Genomic DNA, 23,226 nt, shown 5'->3' with positions numbered 1-23,226 from the left:
CCCTTTGGTGCCTTTTCTGAATACAGCCAAAAGAAAAGTAGCTGGAAATATTGTCAGACTGCTAGGGCTCCAAGAACCTAATAATGCCTGAAATGCTCTAAGGAGTGTAATGATGGTAAACAGGAACAGGTATGTTGGCTTCTGTTCTCATTCACTTCAGTGAGAGCATTAGCCTTTAAACATAAAGCAGAGCACAGTTTCCAAAGAATGATCCTCGAACATAAAGAGGGATGGAGCCTTACTGAAAACATATTCCTCTGTGAGCATGGACACAAATGTGTTAGTTGGTATTTACAGCATTTATTTCTTGTAACCAGCTGGTATGTCCCTGTTAAGCCTTTCCTTTATGCAGCTGGAGCTGGAACCTTTTCCCTTCTCCTAGCCTATTACTTTTGTCTATTTAAGGGATGGCAGCCAAAGAGAAACAGCTTGTAATTTGCACCTGTCTGCTTTAAGCACTCCACATTAGATTTTACAGAGAGCAAACTCTTCACTGCTAATGAGAATGACACTTGGTAGGGTCAAACACATTTTTCAGCTGACTCTGCAGCAATTAAATAAATAAATAAATAAATAAATGTCTGCTTCATTTCAGACTGTTCTTGCTAGAAAATGAGGCTAAAGGGAAAAGCCCTGTTGAAAAAAAGTGGTTTGGTGTGGAAGTAGAAGATGTAACCTTATGAGTCTAATCTAATGTAATGTTGGGCACAGCTAGGCATGACTGATCCTGTGCACTGCCATGGAGGAATTCATATTCCATGCAGTAAAATTCAGATTTGTTTCAGAAAATGGCCACGTGCAAAGAATTCTTCTGAATTTCCACATACTGGGCTGCCTTTTGAGGACTCAAAGTCCTCAAATGCTTAGCTACCTATGGGTTTGGGCCTTTGAGAGAGGTGTTCTCTGAGAATTAAAATAATAGAAGTCAGTGCTTCACTCCTGTTCCAGAGGTGTGCAAACTGGACTGCTGTGCAGAGATGCACTATGTAGAGTATGAATGAGAAAAGGTGCAAATCAACTGAATAATCCACCTGTGATATTTGTCTTACATAAACTATCATAGCACATTTTTTTCTTGCTAGAAAACAAGCACTGTTTGCAGTCAACTGTGATATTAGTTACAATTACACTGGCATATGAGTTTATCTATTAAGAGGCAGTCTTTTTCTTGCTAAGTCTTAAAATAAAAAAATCCCTCCAAAACTCAAGCTACAGACCTGATGACAGGAAAAAAAATGCCAGGGAAAAAAAAAAAAAAAAAAAAAAAAAAAAAAAAAAAAGCATACAATTTATTAAAGAAAACACTGGTGCTGCATTTTGATTCCATAAATTGTCCCCATTTGTTCTTCCTGTTTAATCAATAACTAACATGATGATGGGTTAAATGAAGTTGAGATTGTCACAAACATGGCCACACTAGTAATTAATATAGTTTAATATGGTTCTTGGCACACATCTCACATGACAGATAATGTTCCAACATGTCACTGATAGGACCTTTCAGCACAGCTTTAGGAGATCTACCAGGCATTGCCGAGGTTGGTTAGGTCAAAGGGTTGAACCATGTGTAATTCAGAACAGAGAAGGTCCCACGGTCACTCCACAAAAACAATTACACTACTTATTTCACTCCATCCCTGGCCCGAAATTCACAAGCCTCACAGTTTCAGTGCAGTCAATCTCACTCTGCCCTGGAGCTATGAGCCACATGAAAATATGTGGTGCTGTGTTTATAAATCTAATCAAAAATAGAAACAGTAGACAAGCACAATGAGGTCCTACTATGGATCATGGGAATTCTCTAAATTCTGAAGGCACTTTTGTTTAACTTCTGTGGGCCTTCTCCTACCATTACATTGTCTGGTATTCTCGTTAATCATCCTCTTGACTTGTCAATGATATAAAGGAGCCTACGTGTCTGCTGACTTCCCTCACATCACACAACAAATATTATGAAATAGCAATGTTAGGAATAGCATTTTTAATAGCCTTTTAATTTTCCTTTTCTAAAAGTTTTTTTTCTTCACTTACCTCTTTTTCCATGACAGCCTGTCCCTTCTCAGACCCACAGCTAAAAACACTTTCTCCTACAACAAAAGAGAGGAAGCACATCTGAATTTTCAGTCCACATGCTGTCATTAATACCCTTAGGTTTAAACACACAGACTTGCAAAGCACCAGCCTAGAAACCTGCCAAGATAGAGGTCTGTTGCTGCTGTAGTTCCCCCTTCTGCCTAGCCAAAGAGCAACATGAGGACAGTGCTTTGCTTCATCTTTTTTGAAAACTTTGCATCAGGTCGTGTTAATAATAATAATAATAATAATAATAATTATAATTTAAAAAATAAAAAGTAAAGTAGTTTAAGCTTAAATGCAACAACACCAAGGAAATATTTGAGGCTGTAATTAGCCCAGAAGGAGTGGGTAATTCCTACCCATAGACAGTAACCACTAAAACTATGTGAAATTTGTTGTGGAATATAACTAACCTGGAAATTGCAGTGCCAAATCTGCTAGACTCAGGAATGCTTCTGTGATCCTGCATCTAAGTGAGTCCCGCCTGTGCCTCTCTCCCTGTGATGAGATTCAGTTAAAAGTATGAAAATTATTCTCTACACAGAGGCTATAACCATTATGTAAGCCTACAATAATTTTACAAGTTATGTATAGTTATGTATCGTATCAACAAAAATGTTCCAATTTTATACTATCTGATTTTGTCTCTACGTGGGAAAAAATATTTTTTCTAAAGGGTTAGATGGGTTGCCCCTGTGCTCACTCCAATCAATGGCAAAACTCAGTCTGACTCCCTGGTCACAGGATCTGAACCGCAATGAATAGCAGGCTTCTTGCTCTGCCAGCTTTTCCCTTATGCATTTATACAAACACACATTCAGATTATTTTGCAGAGTCTGAAAACAAAACAAGACTTTGAACAATTAAAAATATCCCTTCAGAGTCTCTCAGAAGATTCAACTGACCTACTGGGTCAGAGGATGCCTCATACAAAGTACGTTTGGCCCCATTTGAGGAAACTCTCCTGAGGGCACCATGCAAAGTACTTAATTCTAAGTATGTGCTTAGGTTTCATTGAAATCACTACAATGGACAGTGAACAGGGCCACAAATTTTCCACAGAAAAAAGTTGAATTGTGGCTTTGGTTGCTCAGCAATGAATGAAGGGCTGAGCTCTGCCCAGGACTTGCAGATGCTGAGAGTCTGCTGACCTTTGCCATTACCCCTGAATTTTGGTGCCCTACTTGGGGTGCCAAGGTCATTGTGGTGGTGCAGGGGGTTGAGAAGCCAGCGACTCCCTCTCCTTTTGTGAATAACCTTGCCCAAAGGGCTCCAGCGGCACAGCCCACAACTATTGCAGAAACCACACTGAAAGTCCTCAGCTCCATAACATTATATGATGCTAAAAATAAAGCCTCTATGGAAATCAAACAGGTAGGCTAAGATCAAATTTCTAAGACACTTGATGGCTAGATAACAACCCCAGAGTCCCAATTCCAAAATCCAGGATGGGTTTCCAAACCCAGGCAGTATCTACATGACTTTTCCTGTTGGTGCTCCAATCCAATCGCACATCCTGTATACACCAGGTATTTCTGAGTCCAATGGCATGGCAAAACATGTTTCAAACAGAAGCAGCAAAAAAAAAACAGCAGCAAAAAAAGAACAACCTGAAATAAACTAAAGGCAATAAAAGCTTGAAATGTCACCTCTCCATTTAATGGAAGAATCACAAGAAGCAGCCAGCAGAAAGAACTTGATAAAGATTTAAGCTGTAAATTCAACATTTTCAGCCATGGTCAACATTGAAGAGGAGCCAAAGGTGCAGTAATAAGGACTATTTCAAAGCCACAATAGTCCTGGAAATCCAAACATCAATGGAAATACTTGTTTCATCTTAAGAGTTTCATCTTAATTTAAAGAATGTGATTGACCACATTAGGTAAGCAAACACAAAAATACATAAACAACATGTTCAGAGGAGACATTAATATCATTAATGTCTTAACAATGATTTTCTTGGAGTTCAAGAACTTCCCTTTACTTGGGCATTCTGGGGAAATTTTTGTTTTGGTTCAGGACTTCTCTGGTGTTTTTTAAAAGAACATGCTACAGACATTGCTTTATCTTCAAAAAAAAAAAATGGTCAGGCAGTACATTTAACACTGCATTAAGGGATGTTGGCTGAGGCCTTAACCTCATCAGCCTGTTTTCTTTATTTGGATAACAGCTGAATCCTTAGAATTAAACTGTCTTGTGGTTCTGAAAGAGTACAGAAAAACCTAAGTACATGACTTTTTCAGTCAATCAAGAAGATAAAAATCTTATTTCAGATGCCACCAGATATTTTATTTTGTGTCCATAAGATGTAATGTTTTGCTTGATTTAGTGGACTTCAGTTACTTTTAGCACATGTATGTAAAATGACAAAGCAAACCAATCACAAGTTATTAAAAAAGTTATTAAAATGGGTACTTATCATTTCTCTCTCTCCCTTCCCCCACACATTTTTTTCCTTTTTCCTTACAGAAGAAAATCACTTCTTAATCACTTCTTTTCACAAAAGGAATTACTAAGGAAGCTAAATAAAACAGGCATCCTATCCAGGTAGCTTTCTGTAATAAATCATCTAAGTTTTTACTTAAAAAATAGAGGAATTAAATAGAAGTAGATGCAACAGAAATAACTTGGAGCATCACAAATGTTATTGTTGGGCTCCTGTTAGTAGTCACAGACCTGGAAGAGATTAAAACAATAGACCTTCCTGCTGGTGCAGGCTGAAGTACCTCTTCCTTACACTAGTTCACACTTTATGCTTTGTTTAGCTACTGGAAGTAGCTGGGCTGCATGTAGAGCCTGCATGCCATAAGGGTCTTCTTGCAAATATAGTCATAAAGTGTTCTTGCCACGCTGGTCTGTGGCACAAAAGCCATCCTGTTTGTAGCTGCCTACCCAGCATCTTCTTAAAGCCCTTCTGAATATGCAGGCAAGTGCATCGCACATGGATGGAGGAGAGCAATGGTTCACAGGAGGCGTAACAAAGCAACAGTTTGTCTTGACAGCGGCTGCCCTCAATTCTTTCTCACCTTGAACTGGTACACCATTTATCACATGCTAAGAACTGTTGTGGGATACATGTGCTACAATATTAGCAGAGACCACTGAGTAAACGATAACCCTAACAACCTACTTGTAATTCCCTTTAGACACTGTCATAAATACCAGCTCGGGAGCATTGGTCTTTAAGAAGTATTCTTAAGGGGAAAATTGCACCTCTGTTGAAGAGAATCCATCAGTCATTAAATTCAGCAGAACTGACCTTTCAAGCCACAAGCTCTGTGATTATCCTTCTTTAATCAACAATTTTGGGACCAGATCCTCCAAAGTATTTTTAGATCCTTTATTTCTTCCTCCCCCTGCCTTTTTTTTTTACCAAAAAAAAAAAAGGGGGGGGGGGGGGATCTTGCTGCAAATATACTTTTATAAAGATCATTAACACACTTAAAATTAAGCTCACATTCAATTACTTTACTCGTTAGACTAATGTGCCTAACCTTTTTTCTACTTGCTTGAAAAACTAGATAGATAAATGGCTTTTCTATCTATAGAGATATGATACAATGAAATAGTAGTACCTACTGCTAAATCATGCCAGCAATTCCTGTGGAAGCGTAAAATAATAAATTTTGGCTTCTGTGCCATCATTGCAGTATTCCCATCTTCCACCAAATGGGAAGCGCTGTAGACATAAACAAACACTCATCATGTTGCTCCAGAGTCTGACTCATGGACAGCTGTCTCTCAATACAGTCCCAAAGCTCATCTTTTAGTGCACTGAAAATTTTAGTCATCCCAAGCAGACAGTCTGCACTAGGGGAAATATGAAGCCAGCCCTAGCCTGGAAAAAAGGCTTTCCAGAACAGGACACCTATCTCCTGGTTTTGTATGTCAGGCTTTTCTTTGGCACGGCTGCCCACCATAAGGCTTAGAAACAACCCAGAATAACATGGCAGCAGGGCTAGGGGAATAAGCAAGGGGCCAGCAGTATGGCAACCACCTTCCTTCTGGTCACGGTCATGCCTCTTCTCAGCCTGCTTTCTGCTTCCACACTGCTGCTTAGCATTTACACTGCTCATCATCCCAGACCGTCCTTCTCTGCCACTTTTTACCATGTGAAGGCAGACCAAAACCTACATCGGATGAACAAATGATACCGCCAACCAGGGTGTGCATGCGAGGCTGCTCTCCTCACCACGACTGCCTGCTGCACATGCACCTTGCAACCACGTGTCAGCAGGAGCTCATCCCACCTGACTGGTCTGGTTGTGCTACCCTGGTTGTCTCCAAGAGCTCTCAGCACTCCCATCTCATGTCCCAGTCACCCCAATGCCAGCACCCAGGGGGCCGGGCTGGAGGTGGCTATGGGGTATGTTCTGAATTCTTGCAACACCAACACTCTGCACTCTCACCAGCTCCCTCAATTAAGATACAATTAACATATTGTATCCTCATGTTATTTATTACCCACAACCCTATGCTCCTCAGCTGCACTCTGACTCTTACAAATTTAGTGCATGTTCTGCATGGTCTCTGTGACCCCATCAGCCATGGTGGGTTTCTGCTGACCCCTCTGGATGCAATGTCATGGTACCAGGAACCTCAGCACTGAAGTTGTCCTGACTTCTGCCTGCCTGCCCATGTCCCAGTCCTTTCTAGTGAAAGAGGTTCTTTTCACTACAAAAGGCTTTTGTGCCTTGTAATTCTCAAATAATATGGCCTCCAAATTAAAGCAGCATGTCAGTTAAAAATACTTAGCTGTACATCAAATCCTAAAAAATATATGCTTTAGAGACAGAAACAGTGCATGACTTTGATTGCACAAAAACAATACTATAAAATCTAAGGGGGATACATAAAAATGTAAATAAAAATCTAGACAGATAGAAAAATATTTACTATTAGGGAACATTCAAGCAATATAATATATTTTGACCATACACAATTTTATTGCCAACAGCTCCATCTCTTTTGAAAACTTCTTAAGAGTTTCTCTCCTAACTTATTTTCAGGGAGTAATTAGTTCATTTTGTGACTGTCTGCATTAGCCATAGATTTTAACACATCCTTGTGAATTTCTACTATTCATTCATTATCTTCCATGACTATTAAGAGGAGAGAACAGAGAGATTACTTTTATACACACTGCTGTTCAAGGACTGAACCTATAATTATTGGACCATCATTTTCCAGAAAATTTCCCTGAAAACAGCACATATGATCAACACTAGAAAAAAATGCCTTTATTGCTGTTCACCAGTGATAGATCTAAATTTCATATTTGTGTATAGTAATATGATGTTAAAGGGTTTTTTGACCTGCATCCTTTCTCTGAACTGAGCAAGAATACCATCAAAGACACACAGGAAAATACAAGAAAATGTATCTTGTGAAAGTAACATCTTTTACATATATACCACCTGAGATATCAATACAGTTGTTAATGGATCAGTAGAGTTTGACTGAAAGAAAAGAGACAGAAATCGTACTGTATGAGCAATCCCAGAAGGAATACCTCTAGTGGTTTAAAACATATTTCACTTGCCTCTGGCATGAGTTTCTGGATTAGTGTCATATACATGTCAACATGAAACAACATAGTCTATTTGTTTATACATTCACATTACTCCTCCTTGTATTGTTCTGTATGCCATTTAACATTGACTACACATACGTATCAATATATTCAACCCTGTGAGTGCATACCTCTGTCATGTACCTGTTAAAAAGACATAACCACTGAGTACAAAGGGAAACTAAGGTAATGATGTCAATAATTGAAAAGACAACAAAATGGACAGGAACTTGACAGCACTATTTGTACACTGCTAAGCAGAAATAGTGTTGTGTAAAGATATTTTGATGAATAAGCAAACTGACCTGCAGTTTGCTTTTTAAGATCCATCTAACTAATAAAATGTAGGTAGAGGTAACCTTAGGTCTGTAGTCTTCAACCAAGAGCAGCAAAAAAAAACAGGTCATGCCTGGCTTTTTTAAACTGGGTGTCCTTTGTCAGAGTGGCTCAGCACTACATTTCTTTGTTGCAGACAGAAAATTAGCAATCAGAATTCTGACTCTGGGAAACCTTGAACTAGTTTTCTATTGGAAATAAATGCTAGTGATGTTTCATTTACCACACAAGAAAAATAAATAAAATAAAATCTTGAGACCTTGAGCAGGCAAATAGCAGTCAAACATTACTTCAGCCAAATTCCTGCATTTTGAGGTAGATAGAATGTCTAATAGGGCTGAAGCTGACTTCTAACCAATAGGGTAGCTGAAAAAATGTGACACCCTCTGTATGACTTCCATACCATCTGATCAAGTAGAATAGTCTGTAGCAATCCCATGACATATTTTACTTGGTGACAAAGCAACATAGTAAATTTCTGCTCTCTGTCCCCTTCCTCTCTTGAGTCATTCATTCCGGTCCCTGGGCCACAGCCCACTACAGTCTCATTGGTCTTGACATAACCATAGATCTAAGCTAGGTTAAAAATTCCTGTTCTACCCAATTTTTTTTTTTTTTTTACTTTTTTTTTTTTTATTATTATTTTCTTGAACTGCTTCTCTGGTCTCTGTACCACCATAACCAGTGCACAAGGAAAACCCGCATGCAAAAAGGGATCCTTAAGTAAGTTTTTCCATCAGAGAAAACATATCCTGAAACTAGACCGTGTAATGACAGAGCTTAGTACCAGCAATATAATTTCAAGGAGTTGGAAACATTTATGTTCTTGCACCATCAGAACAAAGCAGAAAATTATACTGACCGATGGTAGGAGAGTGAGATCAGAATCCACCAACTCTTCCTCATTATAACAGGTTTTGCTAATTAAAAAAAAAAAAAAAAAAAGGCTGGGGAGTGGTGGTGGAAAAGGACTTCAAGGTAGAATGCAGCAGTGGCTTTCAGATACAGATCACAGAGCAAGAGAGAGTGTGGAAGGAGTTTAATAGTGGAGGCATGCTACTGTGCCCAGCAGCCTGGCCTGTGAACCCATTAGTCCCTGGGTGGGATGCCTATAGATAGCACATCCTCTTTTCACCTCTCTTCTGTCTGGGGAGGAGCAGGTTAGCCATGCATCATTCTGACTCACTTGGGTACCATTTGCTGTCCCACAGCTGGTCGCTTAGGTCAGGACTGGGGCAGTGTAGTAGTAAAAGGCAAAAAATCTGCCTTTCTGTAAACAAACAGGCAAAGCCCTGCAATACTTCATTGATGCCTAAGCATTTTAACTGATGTACTGGCAGTGTGGTAGCTTCATTGGAAATAGCCTGTTTCACTTGAGAAGCAGGTAAGCTGAGCCAGAAGGAGCTGCTTTCCCAGCATCACTTGCTTTTTTGGAGTATAAGTGAGTCTGGGCTTTCTTGGCTTTTCTTAGCTTTGATTACACCCATAGTTCAATATAAAAGTAGCTTTTAAATACTAAATTTTTCACTGCTACAAAAGAGGGTTTTAAAAAAAGAGTCCTAAATATCATTACTCATTTTAGATACTGCAGTCTACAAGCTGATTGTCTATTTAGGATATGGTTTGGATGATGATACAATTATTCACTATTTTGAAAAACATGTTACATAACAAGTGGGAGAAAATAACTGGAAACAAAGCAGTCTAGTCTAAAATTTATAGGTCCCAAACCTGCAAAACTCTTATGCATACACTTCTCTGTATTTGCATGAATTACTGAATACAGCAGACTAATATATTAACTCCCAAGTGAGGGTGTTTGTAGTAAGGGAACGTGAAAACTTCAGCAGAACTAAAAAGATAAACACTTCATTTTTTTCTGATTCCTTATCCTTCCTCCCTCCCCCCAGATACCAAATTAAGGACTGAAGGATCTCATTCTAGTGCCATTTTCAGAAGTTTCAGATTGGAATAATTTCACTGGCTTGATGGAATTATTTCTCATTTACTCTGGTAAAGGTGAGAGCAGTTTCAGATCCTTATGACTCATTCTGTCATTCTATGACTCTTGCATATGCAGTGAAAATTTTGCTGGCCTGGTTTATTGTGCAGTTGCACAGATTGGACCCTGTTAGTTACAACATTTAATTGGAGCAGTAGTAACTTCCAACTGCTGATGAACTGTAGCTTCTTAGATCAGACCAACTTTGCCACTACAGACCATCCTGCTGCAGCCTGCACATGGTGCTGTGCAGAAATCAATAAGACTACCATTGTCTTTTAAACATTTTCAAGAATGTTGTCAATACTGCACAAGTCCTTTTGAAAATGTAGCAACAACTGGAAACATTGGAAAATCCAGAAAATCTGGTAGAAACAATGTAGGTGACCTTCATAGTGCTAAAATTCACACAGGTGTGCATCTTAGGTTGGACAGGTGATTGACAAACATCACTTATATTGCATGTTTATTTTTAGCTGACATTTTCTTTTCTTTTTCTTTTCTTTTTTTTTCACATGATGGCTGAAAATACAAATCCAAAGTCATCTCTGTTTTATTTAATTCTCTGTAAAGTCAGTTCACCTCCTAAATCACTAACACCAAAAATACCACCAAAAATTTATATAAGATTCTATCTTTCCCTACATCATCCCCAGCATCATGAAGGAAGGGAGTGGAATCATTAACCTCTAGCTCTTCACACAAAAATAGACAGATATCCTAAGGACTTGGAAGAAACCTTCAGTAAATCTTCAGGTCCATCCGCCAACTCACATGTTTTTTCTCTGTGGTTGAGCCTTGCCAAAGAGAAAGCAGTATTTAAGTGCAAAATGAAGTATATATAACTTACCATGTCCCTTCCAGGTCCTAGCTCATAGATGCACTCTTGCTAGCTAAAACTTGGTGCATTGCAAGTGGAAACTCTATTGCAAATGGCTATCTCAGAATGGATGGATTAATTCTCCATTTCTCATTTCACTCTCCTGAAAACACTAAGGAATGACATTTCAGTTCAAAGTTATCATCATGCCTAAGGGTTAAGTTTAAACCTTTGGTTAGTTACTTTAAACATGTCATGCTTCCCTAAAGGTGATCTTTAAGGTCAAAAAGAAGGGGGTTGGCCCTGCTCTGCTTTCTTAAGATGCATAAAGGATGAAAGGATGATTAGAAGATTTTTTTTTCCTTCTTTTTATATCTGAATTAAGAATGTCAAATCTGGATTTTCAATAGTTTTTGGAGATGTTCCTAGAGTACTAGAGAGCTGGATTAGGAAATATTTTTATCTCTCTGTTGAACCAGTGAAGCTAATGAATCTTTCATATAATGTTTTCTTGCAACTATCTGGTACTTGAGTTAATTAAGAAAGCAAAGAAACCAAAATAAAACATGACCCAGTACAGGAGCTAATGCTGCAGTGAGCTGTGTATGGACAAGGCACTCCCTAAACAAAATCCAGCAGGACTCCATGAGGTCCTTAAGGTCCTCTACCAAGGCATGACTGCAGGGCTGTGGACTAAGAAAAAGAGAGTCTGTCTTCTACCTGCTCGGTCATAACCAATTCATTCAGCAACTTACTTGCATCAAATGAACAGATCTGAGACATTCAGCTTGCATGAATTAGAAATATTGGTCATTACAAAGCTTGCCTTTGATTTAGGAGGTTTTTTTCTTCACCTTATACTGTAAACCATGCTAATGTATCCAAGACCATAATAAATATACAAGTGCTAGCCCTCGGTAACATGTTATAAACTCCCTAGTATATCATTTCTGCCTTGAATACGTCATTTAATGCCAATAAACTAGAACTGTCTACAGTGTCAGGCTAGAGATTCTAAAGCCCATACTTTTGAATGGAAGGGAAGTTTTCTAAGCCTTTAAGGTGGTGGTTTTGTGATGCTAACAATGAAGCTTCATTGTATTTATTCCTTTTTTCCATCAGTTGCTCACAATATCAGTACACCAAAACAGGACAGATGAGAACCAAGAGTCCTCTCGCTTATGCCATCTGCATAATAACACAAATAATAAGCATAATATTTTCCAAGATTTATTTTGTCCTCTTTTGAGAGTCAAAAAACCTTTGTGCTCTTTAATATTGAGTTCAAAGATGGGTTAACTTTAACAAAAGATGGATACAGATTCACTATACCACATATCCCACAACAAAGTACACACTGATGTTCGGTGTGTTAAAAGCATTACCTTTTATTTTGTCTTCCAAAAAGAGAAAAATCACAGGAAGAATGATGGCTTTAAAATAGAACTATTCTATTTGGACCCCAAAACACAGAATCAGTTCTTGGCTCTGCTTAAGGTTTATTGTTTAACCACAGTCAAAACTCCAAGATAGCCTGTGAAAAGAGAAAAATCCAGAGCGTCCCTTCCCACCCTGTAAAATGCAAGGAATAATTAAAACACAAGACCTGTTCTAGGAATAATACCAGGTTGTTAGAGACTGAACAGAGCAGGGACATGAAAACAGAGTTTCATCACACGAACTGAAATTCAAGCTGTTCAAAGAAGTAGTGGATTAGTGGACAGCATGGTTTCTTGCACCAGAGATGTTCACTAGATGGGTCAGCACTACAGGGAATCTGCTTTGGCAGAGAAAGAATGGATGAAGCACTCTACCTGACAGAGATACATCCAGGCTGGCATGGGAGCAGAGCTGTCCCATGCAGGGCCATCACCACCTGGGCACAGATACTGGGGTCACACATTTCTTGTGCTGTGGAATTGGACCCCAGTGGATGTATCAGATGCAAGAAACTGGGCTTGGCACTCAAATTTGGTCTTTAATTGCAAGTGTCCTAGCAGAATATGGGGGGTCTTATCTCCCTGCAGGAGAATTTCGAGTGTTTTTGTTTTCAAATCATTTTAGAAATGAAATTTGGAGTAAGGAGAAAAAGAATCTGAAGAACTTCAGCAAGACACAACACTTGCTTCAGTTCCAACCAAGAAAAAACTTGTATGGCATTCTTCAAAAAGAAAACTCAACCCATATGCTGACATCTGGGTGCAAGATGATGAAGAACACACAATCCCCTTTCTCCTGAAAACATGCAAGATTATTGCACAGTCTCAATGCAAAGTTTACACTTCATACCCTATTCATCAACTAAGAAACAGCTTCCTTTGGCACACAGACAAGAGGAACAGGCTGGTTTCATATCAGGGTGTCAAAGAATTTGCTTCAGCTTGGATGTTGATGAGATGCCTTGAGACCAGCTTCCTTCACACTATGCAGTTGGTGCTACTGAATACTTTCTGGCACTCAGCCCAGGGGCACAGCTTGTATCTTAACATGCTGGAGTGAGGAAAATCTACTGCAAAGTCCTAAACCAATAGAACTACAGGTGCAGAAAGTTACTGAATGTTACCAGATGATTTATATGGCACAAAGAGATTTAAAGACAGAGCAGAGTAAATTGAGAAATCAGGTGTGGGTGTGAAACAGGCTGCCATGATCTTGGATACAGAAGAAGAAAGCTGCATGAAACCCAATCAGATAGGACTTTGTATCAGCAGTAATCTTGCCTGTCCTTACATTAAGTTGTACTAGATGATGATAGGAAAACAGTGGATGTTAATAGGGGCCTTATGCCAGATCTCCAGCCACTCTAAGCTACTATCCACACTTTTTAGAAGAGCTACATTATTTTATACCCATAGGGGACAGTCTCTGATTTGTGGTGGAAACTTTTACCCAGCAACTGTTACCCAAAGAGAGAGCATGCTTTGCACCTCAGACGTTGCATAGTGCCGATAGTGACAGTCCCAGGTCCAAACCCTCCAGACAACACTACACCATGAGGTAAGCCAAACCTCTGCTGGCATTTGCAAACATTGTGGAATTAAAATTCTTCACTCCTACTTGTTCCTGTTCCCATGTAACAGTATTTTAATAACTCATACAAACACAACGTGGTATGTGCTCACACAGTTATATTTAAATATTTTTATATAAAAAGTTAAACAAAACCAAAGTGAAAATGACTGATAAAGATCTTTCTCTTTTCTTTTGCATTGCAGCCATAAACACTCTATGCTACTTCTTAAATACTAGCTAAGTAATTTCGTCTCATTTGAGAACTAGTCAAACTTGAGCTCTTGGCTTTCCAGTAAAAGTTGTCACAAGACTCAAATATTCTCAGCTCCTCCTGCCACCTCCTGTACATTATCCCACATTAGAGCCTGGGCCTCCTTTGTTCTGCCAGCCTTTGCTGACAGTTTTGAAAAAAAAGCATTTTACTGTACCTCATGTTGCGAAATGCATGCCAGCAAACATCCTTCTCATTTCAATTACCATAGAGGAGTCGCATCACGCCATTTTCTCTGAATCATTTGTGCAATGTCAGGTAAGGCAGGATGTGACTCACACATGACTAGATTCAAGAGTAGGACTCTGTGAAATCTTCTGGTTTCAGTTCACAGAGGTTTGGGTTCTGTATTTTTCCCCCAGACCTGCACTGCAGACCCAATCATGTCAGGTATTCTCAGGACTCTTGGCCAAAGTGAGCCAAGAGAAGTTTCACAATAGCTGCTTTTTTCTGTGGTCTTCTACCATGCCTCCATGTATCCATTCCTCTAAAGACATGAATCCCCTCACAGGGGGAAAAGGTGAGTAGAGAAATTGATCTTCCCTGTTCTTATTCCCTTCTTTCCCCATCTCTACAGTGGAAGACTTCCTTTTCTCTAGCTCTAGGCTGTCTAGCATTAGGAAGCAATTGGTCTGTCACCAGCACCTAGAGCAGTTCTTCACAGCTGGGAGATCATGTCTCCTCTTTTACTTCTGTTGAGGATGGCTTACACCCCCCCCCGACCCCCTCTTCAAGAGTTGTGCCTTAGCTTTCACCTTTGTTTTGAGACACTCTGATTACATTTTGCCTAGGGAAACTCTGTGGTCTTGTGCTCTGAAAGATGGCTTGAGGCTTTACACTTTCACAAAAGACCTAAGAAACCACAAGGAACCTTGCTTAGAGTTCTTAATCTCAGAGATAAGCACATGCACGTGCACACAAATCCTGATCTAGGACCTCTAAGGCTACATCTCTGATGTGACTGAAAGTTTAATAAAATATAAAATAAAATAAAACATAAAATACTTTTGTTCACATAACTTTAGATTGGAAAGTCACTTTTTCCTACTAGCTGAATGAAATCACAGGCTCTTTTACATAGTGTGGGGAAAGTGAATGAATTTCATAGTGCTATATTTCATACAATTAATCTGATACTAGCTTGACTTGCATAAGTGGGATAGTAGACGGCTATTGAAAAAAAAAAAAAAAACTGCTATTCATGAAAAAGTTTACACCTTTATCAACTGCAGTAATTCAAATTAAACTTTGAATGGAATATTTGGCATCAAGAGACAATATTTTTAATCCAAAATGAGCAAGAAGGTCCATTTCTATCACACACTATTTTAGCTAGTTTATGCTGACATGACTCATAATTGGCATTGTAAATACAGTTCTCCCAAGGAGACCTACATGAACAACAAAGATCCCTTTGAAGATGTAATAGACCGAAAGATGGGACAGAAGGATCACAGAGGAGAGTAACACTTGAGAAGGTGGAAGGAGATAATTACTTTTTATGACAATTCCCACAACTTTGGCAGGTAAATGTTTTTGATATGAGCACTTCAGTCATGCACAGATAGATGACACATTTATGTGTGGGCAGAGGATGAAATTGGGTGTGGACTGTGTGCATCTATAATGGCTACAGTGATAGGTCTAACTCAGCACCAGCGGCACTGAGTCATCTTCTCAGTGCTTAGAGTTCCTCATAACAACTTTTATGATGTGGAAAAACTCTGGCTGGTCAGCCTTTAAATTTATCCTCACTGATGAGGACCCAATCTGAGAGAAAGGTCAAGAGTACCACAGGGTTTCCACACTCCCACAAACCCTCCCCATAGTCCACTGGTTCATGCAAAACAGTACTCACTTCACTGCAACACAGGGTACTCAAAACAGTTCTGTTTTGTTTTCCTGTCTCATTCATCCTCCTATACAATCAATATAGATGACAATAAACAAACTCTGTAGGTACCTTGAGGGCCACTTGAAAGACAAAAAAATTGAACTCAGAGACAGTTGGAAAAACCCAAGCACATACCACAGTGAATGGAAGTGTTTAGAAAAGAGTAATCTACCTTTGGGTGATGATCACTGATCAATGGAGATGTCTAAAGTGAGCAAACAGCTCTACATTCTGACAAGATCTATATTCTGAAACCATGTCCAGCGTCAGTTTCACATTGGGTTTTGCCTATCTTCTCAACTCAAACTGGTAAATTATCTGCATGCCAACAATCAACACAGCATGATTTCTGTTCTCCCTTATCCTCAAATCAATACAAAAAGAAATCAGCTATGGCTTACCTTAACCACCTGAGTCAAAGAAAGCCTCGGGAAATCTTACAAAGTGAAAGTATCACAGAGTAACACCAGAAAGAAGATAGCTGAAGTTCCTTTACTTCTTGTACATCTGGTAGACTATGACATAAACTTAGTGTGTATAAATATTCCTGATTCACCAAGACCAGAAACTAATCTTGTCACAGAATTTCCAGATGCAAGTCTTGACCAATTCATACAGGTAGTGATGCATAGCAAGACAGAGAAATTATATTACCCCCACCACTAATAAACAACAGGAGGTTAGAAGGTGGTGGTTGTTATAACAGGTGTGGCTTCCTATCCTTCCCACAGCAGGCCAAGCACAAGTATTCTGTGGCCAGAGAAGACTGTAGGGGTGAGCAATCAGAACAGAAGCTAAGGACCCTGTTAACAGGGAACCAAAGGATTTAATGTGCCAGAAGAAGCAGGTTCCTATGCTTCATATCAAGAAAAGCTTTCTTTCCACACTTTCTGATTTTGTTGTCCTTCAGAAGCAGCTTTTGTATCAGTAAAATCTTTCAGATCAGCCCACTAAGTACAGTTAGTATCCAGCTTCTTTCTTGACATCTGACTTTTAATAATCTTAATTGGTAATCAAGTTCTCAGAAGATGGTTTGTCTGTTGGAGAAAATCTAGAAATTTCTAGATTTCTTAGAAATCTAAGAAATATTTTCAGTTAAAAGGTAAATTAGAAAAACGCTTGCCAAAGGATGTCACAAATCACAGAATCACAGAATAGTCTAGGTTGGAAGAGACCTCCAAGATCACCGAGTCCAACCTCTGACCTAACGCTAACAAATCTTCCACTAAACCATATCCCTAAGCTCTACATCTAAACGTCTTTTAAAGACCTCCAGGGATGGTGACTCAACCACTTCCCTGGGCAGCCTATTCCAGTGACTAAAAACCCGTTCCGTAAAGAAGTTCTTCTTAATATCCAACCTAAACCTCCCCTGGAAAGACAAAGACAAAAATTTAACAGGATTCCAGAAAGGGTAGGATAAATTCATGGATAAGAATGTTCTCATGCATTATATTATTAAAAATCCTTGAAAAAAATATTTTAAAAATACTGAAACAGTTTCTATTAGAGCTTCAAAAGAGCAATACACTATCTCCTTCTTGTTTAATGCAGGATTTCCTTTCCTTTTCTCTGAAGCAGCTGTATGTCACCACTACAGCAGACAGGGATCTGAACTGGATGAACTCTGAATAATTGCAGTTTCTAGACTCTCTAAAAAGCCTGATCAAATGATAATCAAGTGCAGGTGATAACTGAGATATTGCCTGATCTCAGAAAGTGAGTCAAACCTGAAAATTCACCAGCACAGATTTTCTTATCAATACTGAAGATCAATTTGGTCAGAAGGTTCTTGAAACAGAAGTCAAGGTGAATGATTAAAATCTGGGAAGGCAAAATCCTGCAGCAGTCTTCAGATAAAATCAGTTAAAAATGAAGTTTGTTATGGAAGTCAGATAGCTGCATGTCCCAACAATGGTACCCCCAAAAAATGCAAAACCCAGCTGCATGTAAATAGAGAATTCAGTTCTTCACATACACCCCAGCTGTCTCTTTTGGTAGCATGAAGCATACACGTATTACCATGGTTTGTAAAAGTCTGACAATGGCAGCACAACCAATGTTATCTCAGGGTTTCCTTGCCCCCTCCCCCCCCCCCCACCCCCCCCCCAGCTCTCCTCTTTTCATGAAGCAGTTAGGTCATACACCTACTGCAAAGGGAGTTGTCTTTTGTTCTGTGTTTGCAGACAACATGTGAGTGACGATAGCAGCAGGAATAATAAACGCAAGTGGCATTACACACACACGAAAACGCCCCTGTGGAAAATTCAGCCATAAGGTAAATACTGAAGTTTTACTTGTCATTTAGTTATTCATAAAATCAAAGAGACCTAGAAATAGAGGAAAAAAAAAAAAAAAAAAAAAAAAAAAAAAAAAAAAATCCTTGCCAAAACCCTCTCCCAGATTGGACAGCCCCAGGTGCTGAGTTCTCATCTCTGCTCCCAACAGCAGTGGTGCTGCCCCCCAGTGAGGAATTCCCAAAACAGGAAAGATACCTCAGAGCTGACACTAAGCCAATACATTTTGGTCCCATGCCAGACTTCTTCCAGCTGTCAAGGCAAGGAGCATGTCACGGTTAGAAAACCTGCTGTGCCCCAGCTATTCCCTGCCACAACTGTGGCTGGCTGGGCATGGAGGAGAAGAGCTCGAGGGCTTTGCTGAACATCCCTGGCCTGAGATCAGAAAGACATATGCAGCTACTTCTGCCCCAGTGACACCCAACACTGCAGACATGGTCTTGTATGAGTCTCTAGAAGCCTTCTAGTACCTTGTCTGCAGTAATGCTTATACAGCATTGCTCATTAATATTTCACCTGTTGCTCTGCTGGCTCCTCCCTTCCACTTTCCCTTCCCCTCAGACACATACCCATGAAGTTATCATATGCCGTTAAGGTACAAAAAAAAAAAAACTTTTGGCATCAGAACATTGCTAGGGATTATAAATGTGCAAACAGAACCTTTAAATAAGTCCATGCATCACCGAAAATAAGTTACACATCTGTAAAGGGTGGAATAAGCCAACAGGAGGGGCAGTTTTATCTGCTGATATAAGAGTGGGTAGAGAGGGATTATTTGCAAGCTGTTCTGGACCAGTATAAACCCAGGCTTTAAAGTCCCATGTGGTTAAACAATGACTCATGGCTGATCCTTATCTTGCCTGTCAACACTAACCATTGCTCTACATGCATATCATTGCTAAAGCACAGCAGAGGATCATGAAGAGGGGCAGAAGTGAACAATGTTAATTTAAAATGCACGCAGCTCACTCCGCTTCTGTGCAAAACTGATACAATCTTAAGTAGTGAATATTTTATGACTTCTTAAAATAAAATTTAAACAGAACTCGAGTCTTGTTTTATGCTATCTGTAAATGAAAAATTAATCCAAGTAGTGCCAGCAGAATGCCAGCAAGATCTTTAAAAACACTCAATTTGGTCCTTTCACATACACATCTATTCAAAACAGTACATGTAAATGTTCATGTATTTAGATATATTTATATGCACATATATATACATGTACATAAACATATAGCAGAGCATCTCTTTACTGTGGCACCCATTCAGATAGAGTGCTATTTTAAAATACTTCATGAGAGTTGCGAGACAGACCCAGCCTTACCTTCCTAATTCACAGCTTCTCTTCACCTTTTGAAACCAAATCCTTGCTGCTGTCTCTATGGTGACAGTGACGTCCAGGTCCCCCCCGATGAGAAAGCTGCTGGCATGCGCGGCAGGTGCCAGGGCAAATCAGTCGGCACAAGACGCCTCTCCAGTCTTTGGTTCCTCCATGGGGTGCAGCAATCTTCTCCAGAACTGAGGCTGACAAACAGCTTGGTAAAGGAAACACTATGAGTATGAAACTGCCAGCCCATGCCTGAAGGGGGGGGGGGGGGGGGGGGGCCGGGGAGAACAGGGTCTAGATAATAACAAAGTTTTTAGACCACTTATTATTTTTCTCTTCAATAATAATTACTGGTACTTGGAAAATAAATGCAATAGTACTGCTATCAAAGACTGCCTCTGGATAACCTACACAGAATGAACTAATTACAGGTAATTTCTCCCAGAGGGTTTGACAGTGAGAAGATATTTGTGTTATGAAGTAGAAGTGGCTGATAAATAACATGATGAAAACCTGCAACAACCATCCACCTGGCACAAGATACCGGTAGTGACAGAAGGATGCTTCTTGGCTCCTGGATAGTGGAGAGAGAAGCAAGAGGGGAGATTTTATCAAGTGCTAAGTGAGGAGCAGCAGGTGGGACCTGCAAAAGTGTGCCCTTCAGGCAGCCACGGGATGTGGCTTCAGAGACTTTCTCTCCTTAAGAAAGGCAGTGAGTCGCAGGGTTACAAAATGTCAGATATTATATGTAGCCCTGATCATATATTTTGACATGTAAACCTAGATGTTATACAATGCCAAAGCACACCTCTGCTGAAACATATCTTTTTCTAGCAGCTTATAGGCACAGAGAGATTTGTTTGGTTCCCAATGGCACTTTTCTCATAGGTTCCCAAATCAGGGGTGATGTGCCAAGGAAACAGATTTAACTTTCTGCCACAGTCTGCTGCCAGCACATGCTGATACAGCATACACCGTAGATGTTTTGGATGGTCATTACTTCACTAATCTTTCACAAGTTTGCAGCTGAAGGTGTCTGGCACAGTGCTGCGCCACTGTAACCTCGTGTCACCACAGGGGAGGAGGTGGAGTCCAGTGGTGTTCCTGGCAGCAGGTCTTTCCCAGATTATTTACTGCATGTGATAAACTGCTGCCATTAGCTCACTCATGATTCCTCACATAAATTATCTGCTCAAAATTTAAGGGTTCTACTTGATCCAGATATTTGGAAAATGAAATAAAAACACAGCTTAGTCCTCTAAATTTCCACTTTCTTTTTAACCAGCCAAAAAATATATATACCACATTACCTTGGAGATGAGGATTTTAGTAGCCTAGTACACATTACACTCCAGAAAAGAGGAGACACGACAGAAAGAGTATATACTAAAACTTACATTGCTATAATGCATGTTAAAAATCTAGTCCCAAACTCAGTTATTGGTGTGCCATACCTACTATGTTGAGGCCTTTTCCCATATACTTTTCTTGATCCTTATTCATAAGTTGCTATATCTCTAACACTTGAATGTCTGTATCTCTGCTGTATCTCTGAACATTTGAACCTCTTTTCTAACACTTGAACTGTAAATACTTGGGAGTAAGGAATGCTTTTTGCTGTGTGCTGCCCTTATCATGCTGCATTACTGGCTCCATGCTTGAGGCTTCAGATACTATAATATTTTTTTTTTTAAGGGAAGTTGAGAGGAAACACAAGCCCAAAAGGAGACAGAAGTAGTATAGGACTTAGTCATGTATGTAGCTCTCTGGAATTGATTACTGCACACTAGTGACCCACTCCTTAGTCTGTACACTCATTATGCACAGAGAACATATTTTTATCTAAAGGGTTGGACCTTTTCCAGTATTTTCCTTCTGACAACATCCTGTGCTCTGCACTACAGAAGAGCATAGACTTGCCTTTAAACACCCACAAATGAAGTGCAGAGAGCTGCCTCCTCTCATTCATACAGAATTTATTGTTGTTGTTGTTTGTTTGTTTTTTAAGCAAATAAATGTAAAAAGCATCTTTCTCAGAGAAACCACAGAGGCCATATTGCTCAGAAAGGGCTCGGGTGTCAGCAGAGTTGCATAAGTGCAAGTCCCTTTCCAACAGCGAACGATAGCAAGCTCCACCACAGAAACAGGAAAAAGCAGACCAGAAAAAATGGCAATGCTGAGCACATCAGCCAAGAATCACTGGGACCATCCAGGAAATCAAGGAATAATTTAAAACGTCCTTTCAGTCTTCGTGGACATCTAATAACAAAGGTGCAGTGGCATCAAGGTGACAACAAACAGTGCAAGTATGGCTTGCACCAAAGGTCAGAATACTACACAGCATGGTGAGCAGAGATGAGTCTCCAAGGTCTGCCCTGTAACTTACATGAGAGTTAGAAGAAACACCAGGAGAAGAGAAGGTTTTAAAGTAACATGAAAGATAAACAGAAGTTTTCCTGAGAGCATCTAGAGCAGAAACCTTTATTATAATCATTGTGGATCTGAAAACAATTGACATCCATGCATGCACACCATAAAAAGATAATTTTCAATGAGTCTTACATCTAGGTGTATTGAGGCTACAAAGGGATGTTTCAGTCTTTTTTGTGCACCCCCCACCACATCTAGAATCCCAACACCTCCACAAGAATTAGCATATACCCCCTTTCTATCTCTATACATCTGTTATATTTAACAGGTACTTAATATTGCTAGCTAGACTTCATACATCTAAGAAATACACATCATACATGTAGCAATAACATGTATGGCTAGCTACCACACATTTCATACAAAAGCTAATTACAGCTTCAAGGGTTACTTTTTCATTCTGTTACCATAACTGTTGTGCCTAAGGCTGTGACTTTTAGGATTTTTCTCATCTGGTAAAATAAAACAATTCTTGCCCCCCACCCCCTCATCCCAACCCTCTGAAAAATGGGAGGAATTCCTGCTGATCTGTTGCTACAGAGCCAAATCAGTATTAGTTTTTACAGAACAAATTATCTGACATTTTGCTCTTTTCATGCTTCTAAACCTTTAATGGCAACCATTTAACACATTTTAAATTAGAAATGCACAATAATAATTAAAATAGTTTTTTATATATAAAAAGTCTATAATTATGTCTTTTGCTTTGTTTGACAAAACTATGATTTCTACCAAAACACATGACCAGCCCTCGGGTGGTCTATTCACAGCAAACAATGTATTGTCCTGGGCACACAAGAAGAAAGACAAGATGTGGTTTAATTGAGCCTCAGACTTCATTTACTCAGCTTTTATGGAAACTACCAGTAATAACTCGTAGAGGGCACACCATTATTTCTTATTTCATCAACTCTCCATGATCGAATGCTGCCATTATCAGCCTCTTCTTTCTCACGCACTCAGTTACATTCTACTGCTGGGACACCACCATCCTCCTTTGTACGAGGGTTAAAAAGCCAGAGGAGGGAAGCTGTTTCCCCACTGTTACATCAGACACACAGAAATGCTAGAAACCAATTAGCAGGCTTTCCAAGAGGTTTCTTTCTTGGACATCTTTTAGTTCTTAAGCCACAGGTAGCTTGGTTGCTCTGAACCCAGATGAATCTACAACAAATGGCCAACTCCTTTC

At 39.6% G+C, this 23,226-nt stretch overlaps 1 protein-coding gene across 1 annotated transcript in view; it reads right to left on the bottom strand.

Annotated features, from left to right (window-relative positions):
* Positions 1-19,623, bottom strand: part of OFCC1 (orofacial cleft 1 candidate 1) — a 193,761-nt gene extending 174,138 nt beyond the window's left edge. Inside the window, exons 1-4 of the mRNA XM_035319098.1 lie at positions 19,605-19,623; positions 14,961-14,964; positions 5,336-5,436; positions 2,032-2,087 (exon numbers count right to left, since the gene is read on the bottom strand). Of these exons, the coding sequence (XP_035174989.1) occupies positions 2,032-2,043 (12 nt within the window). The 5' untranslated portion in view covers positions 2,044-2,087; positions 5,336-5,436; positions 14,961-14,964; positions 19,605-19,623. The remainder of the gene's footprint in view (positions 1-2,031; positions 2,088-5,335; positions 5,437-14,960; positions 14,965-19,604) is intronic.
* Between the last annotated feature and the right edge of the window lie 3,603 nt (positions 19,624-23,226).

The sequence above is a fragment of the Oxyura jamaicensis genome, chromosome 2 (genome assembly GCF_011077185.1).
Source record: "Oxyura jamaicensis isolate SHBP4307 breed ruddy duck chromosome 2, BPBGC_Ojam_1.0, whole genome shotgun sequence".
In the NCBI taxonomy this organism is placed as follows: domain Eukaryota; kingdom Metazoa; phylum Chordata; class Aves; order Anseriformes; family Anatidae; genus Oxyura; species Oxyura jamaicensis.
This window is presented reverse-complemented; position numbering and strand designations above follow the sequence as displayed.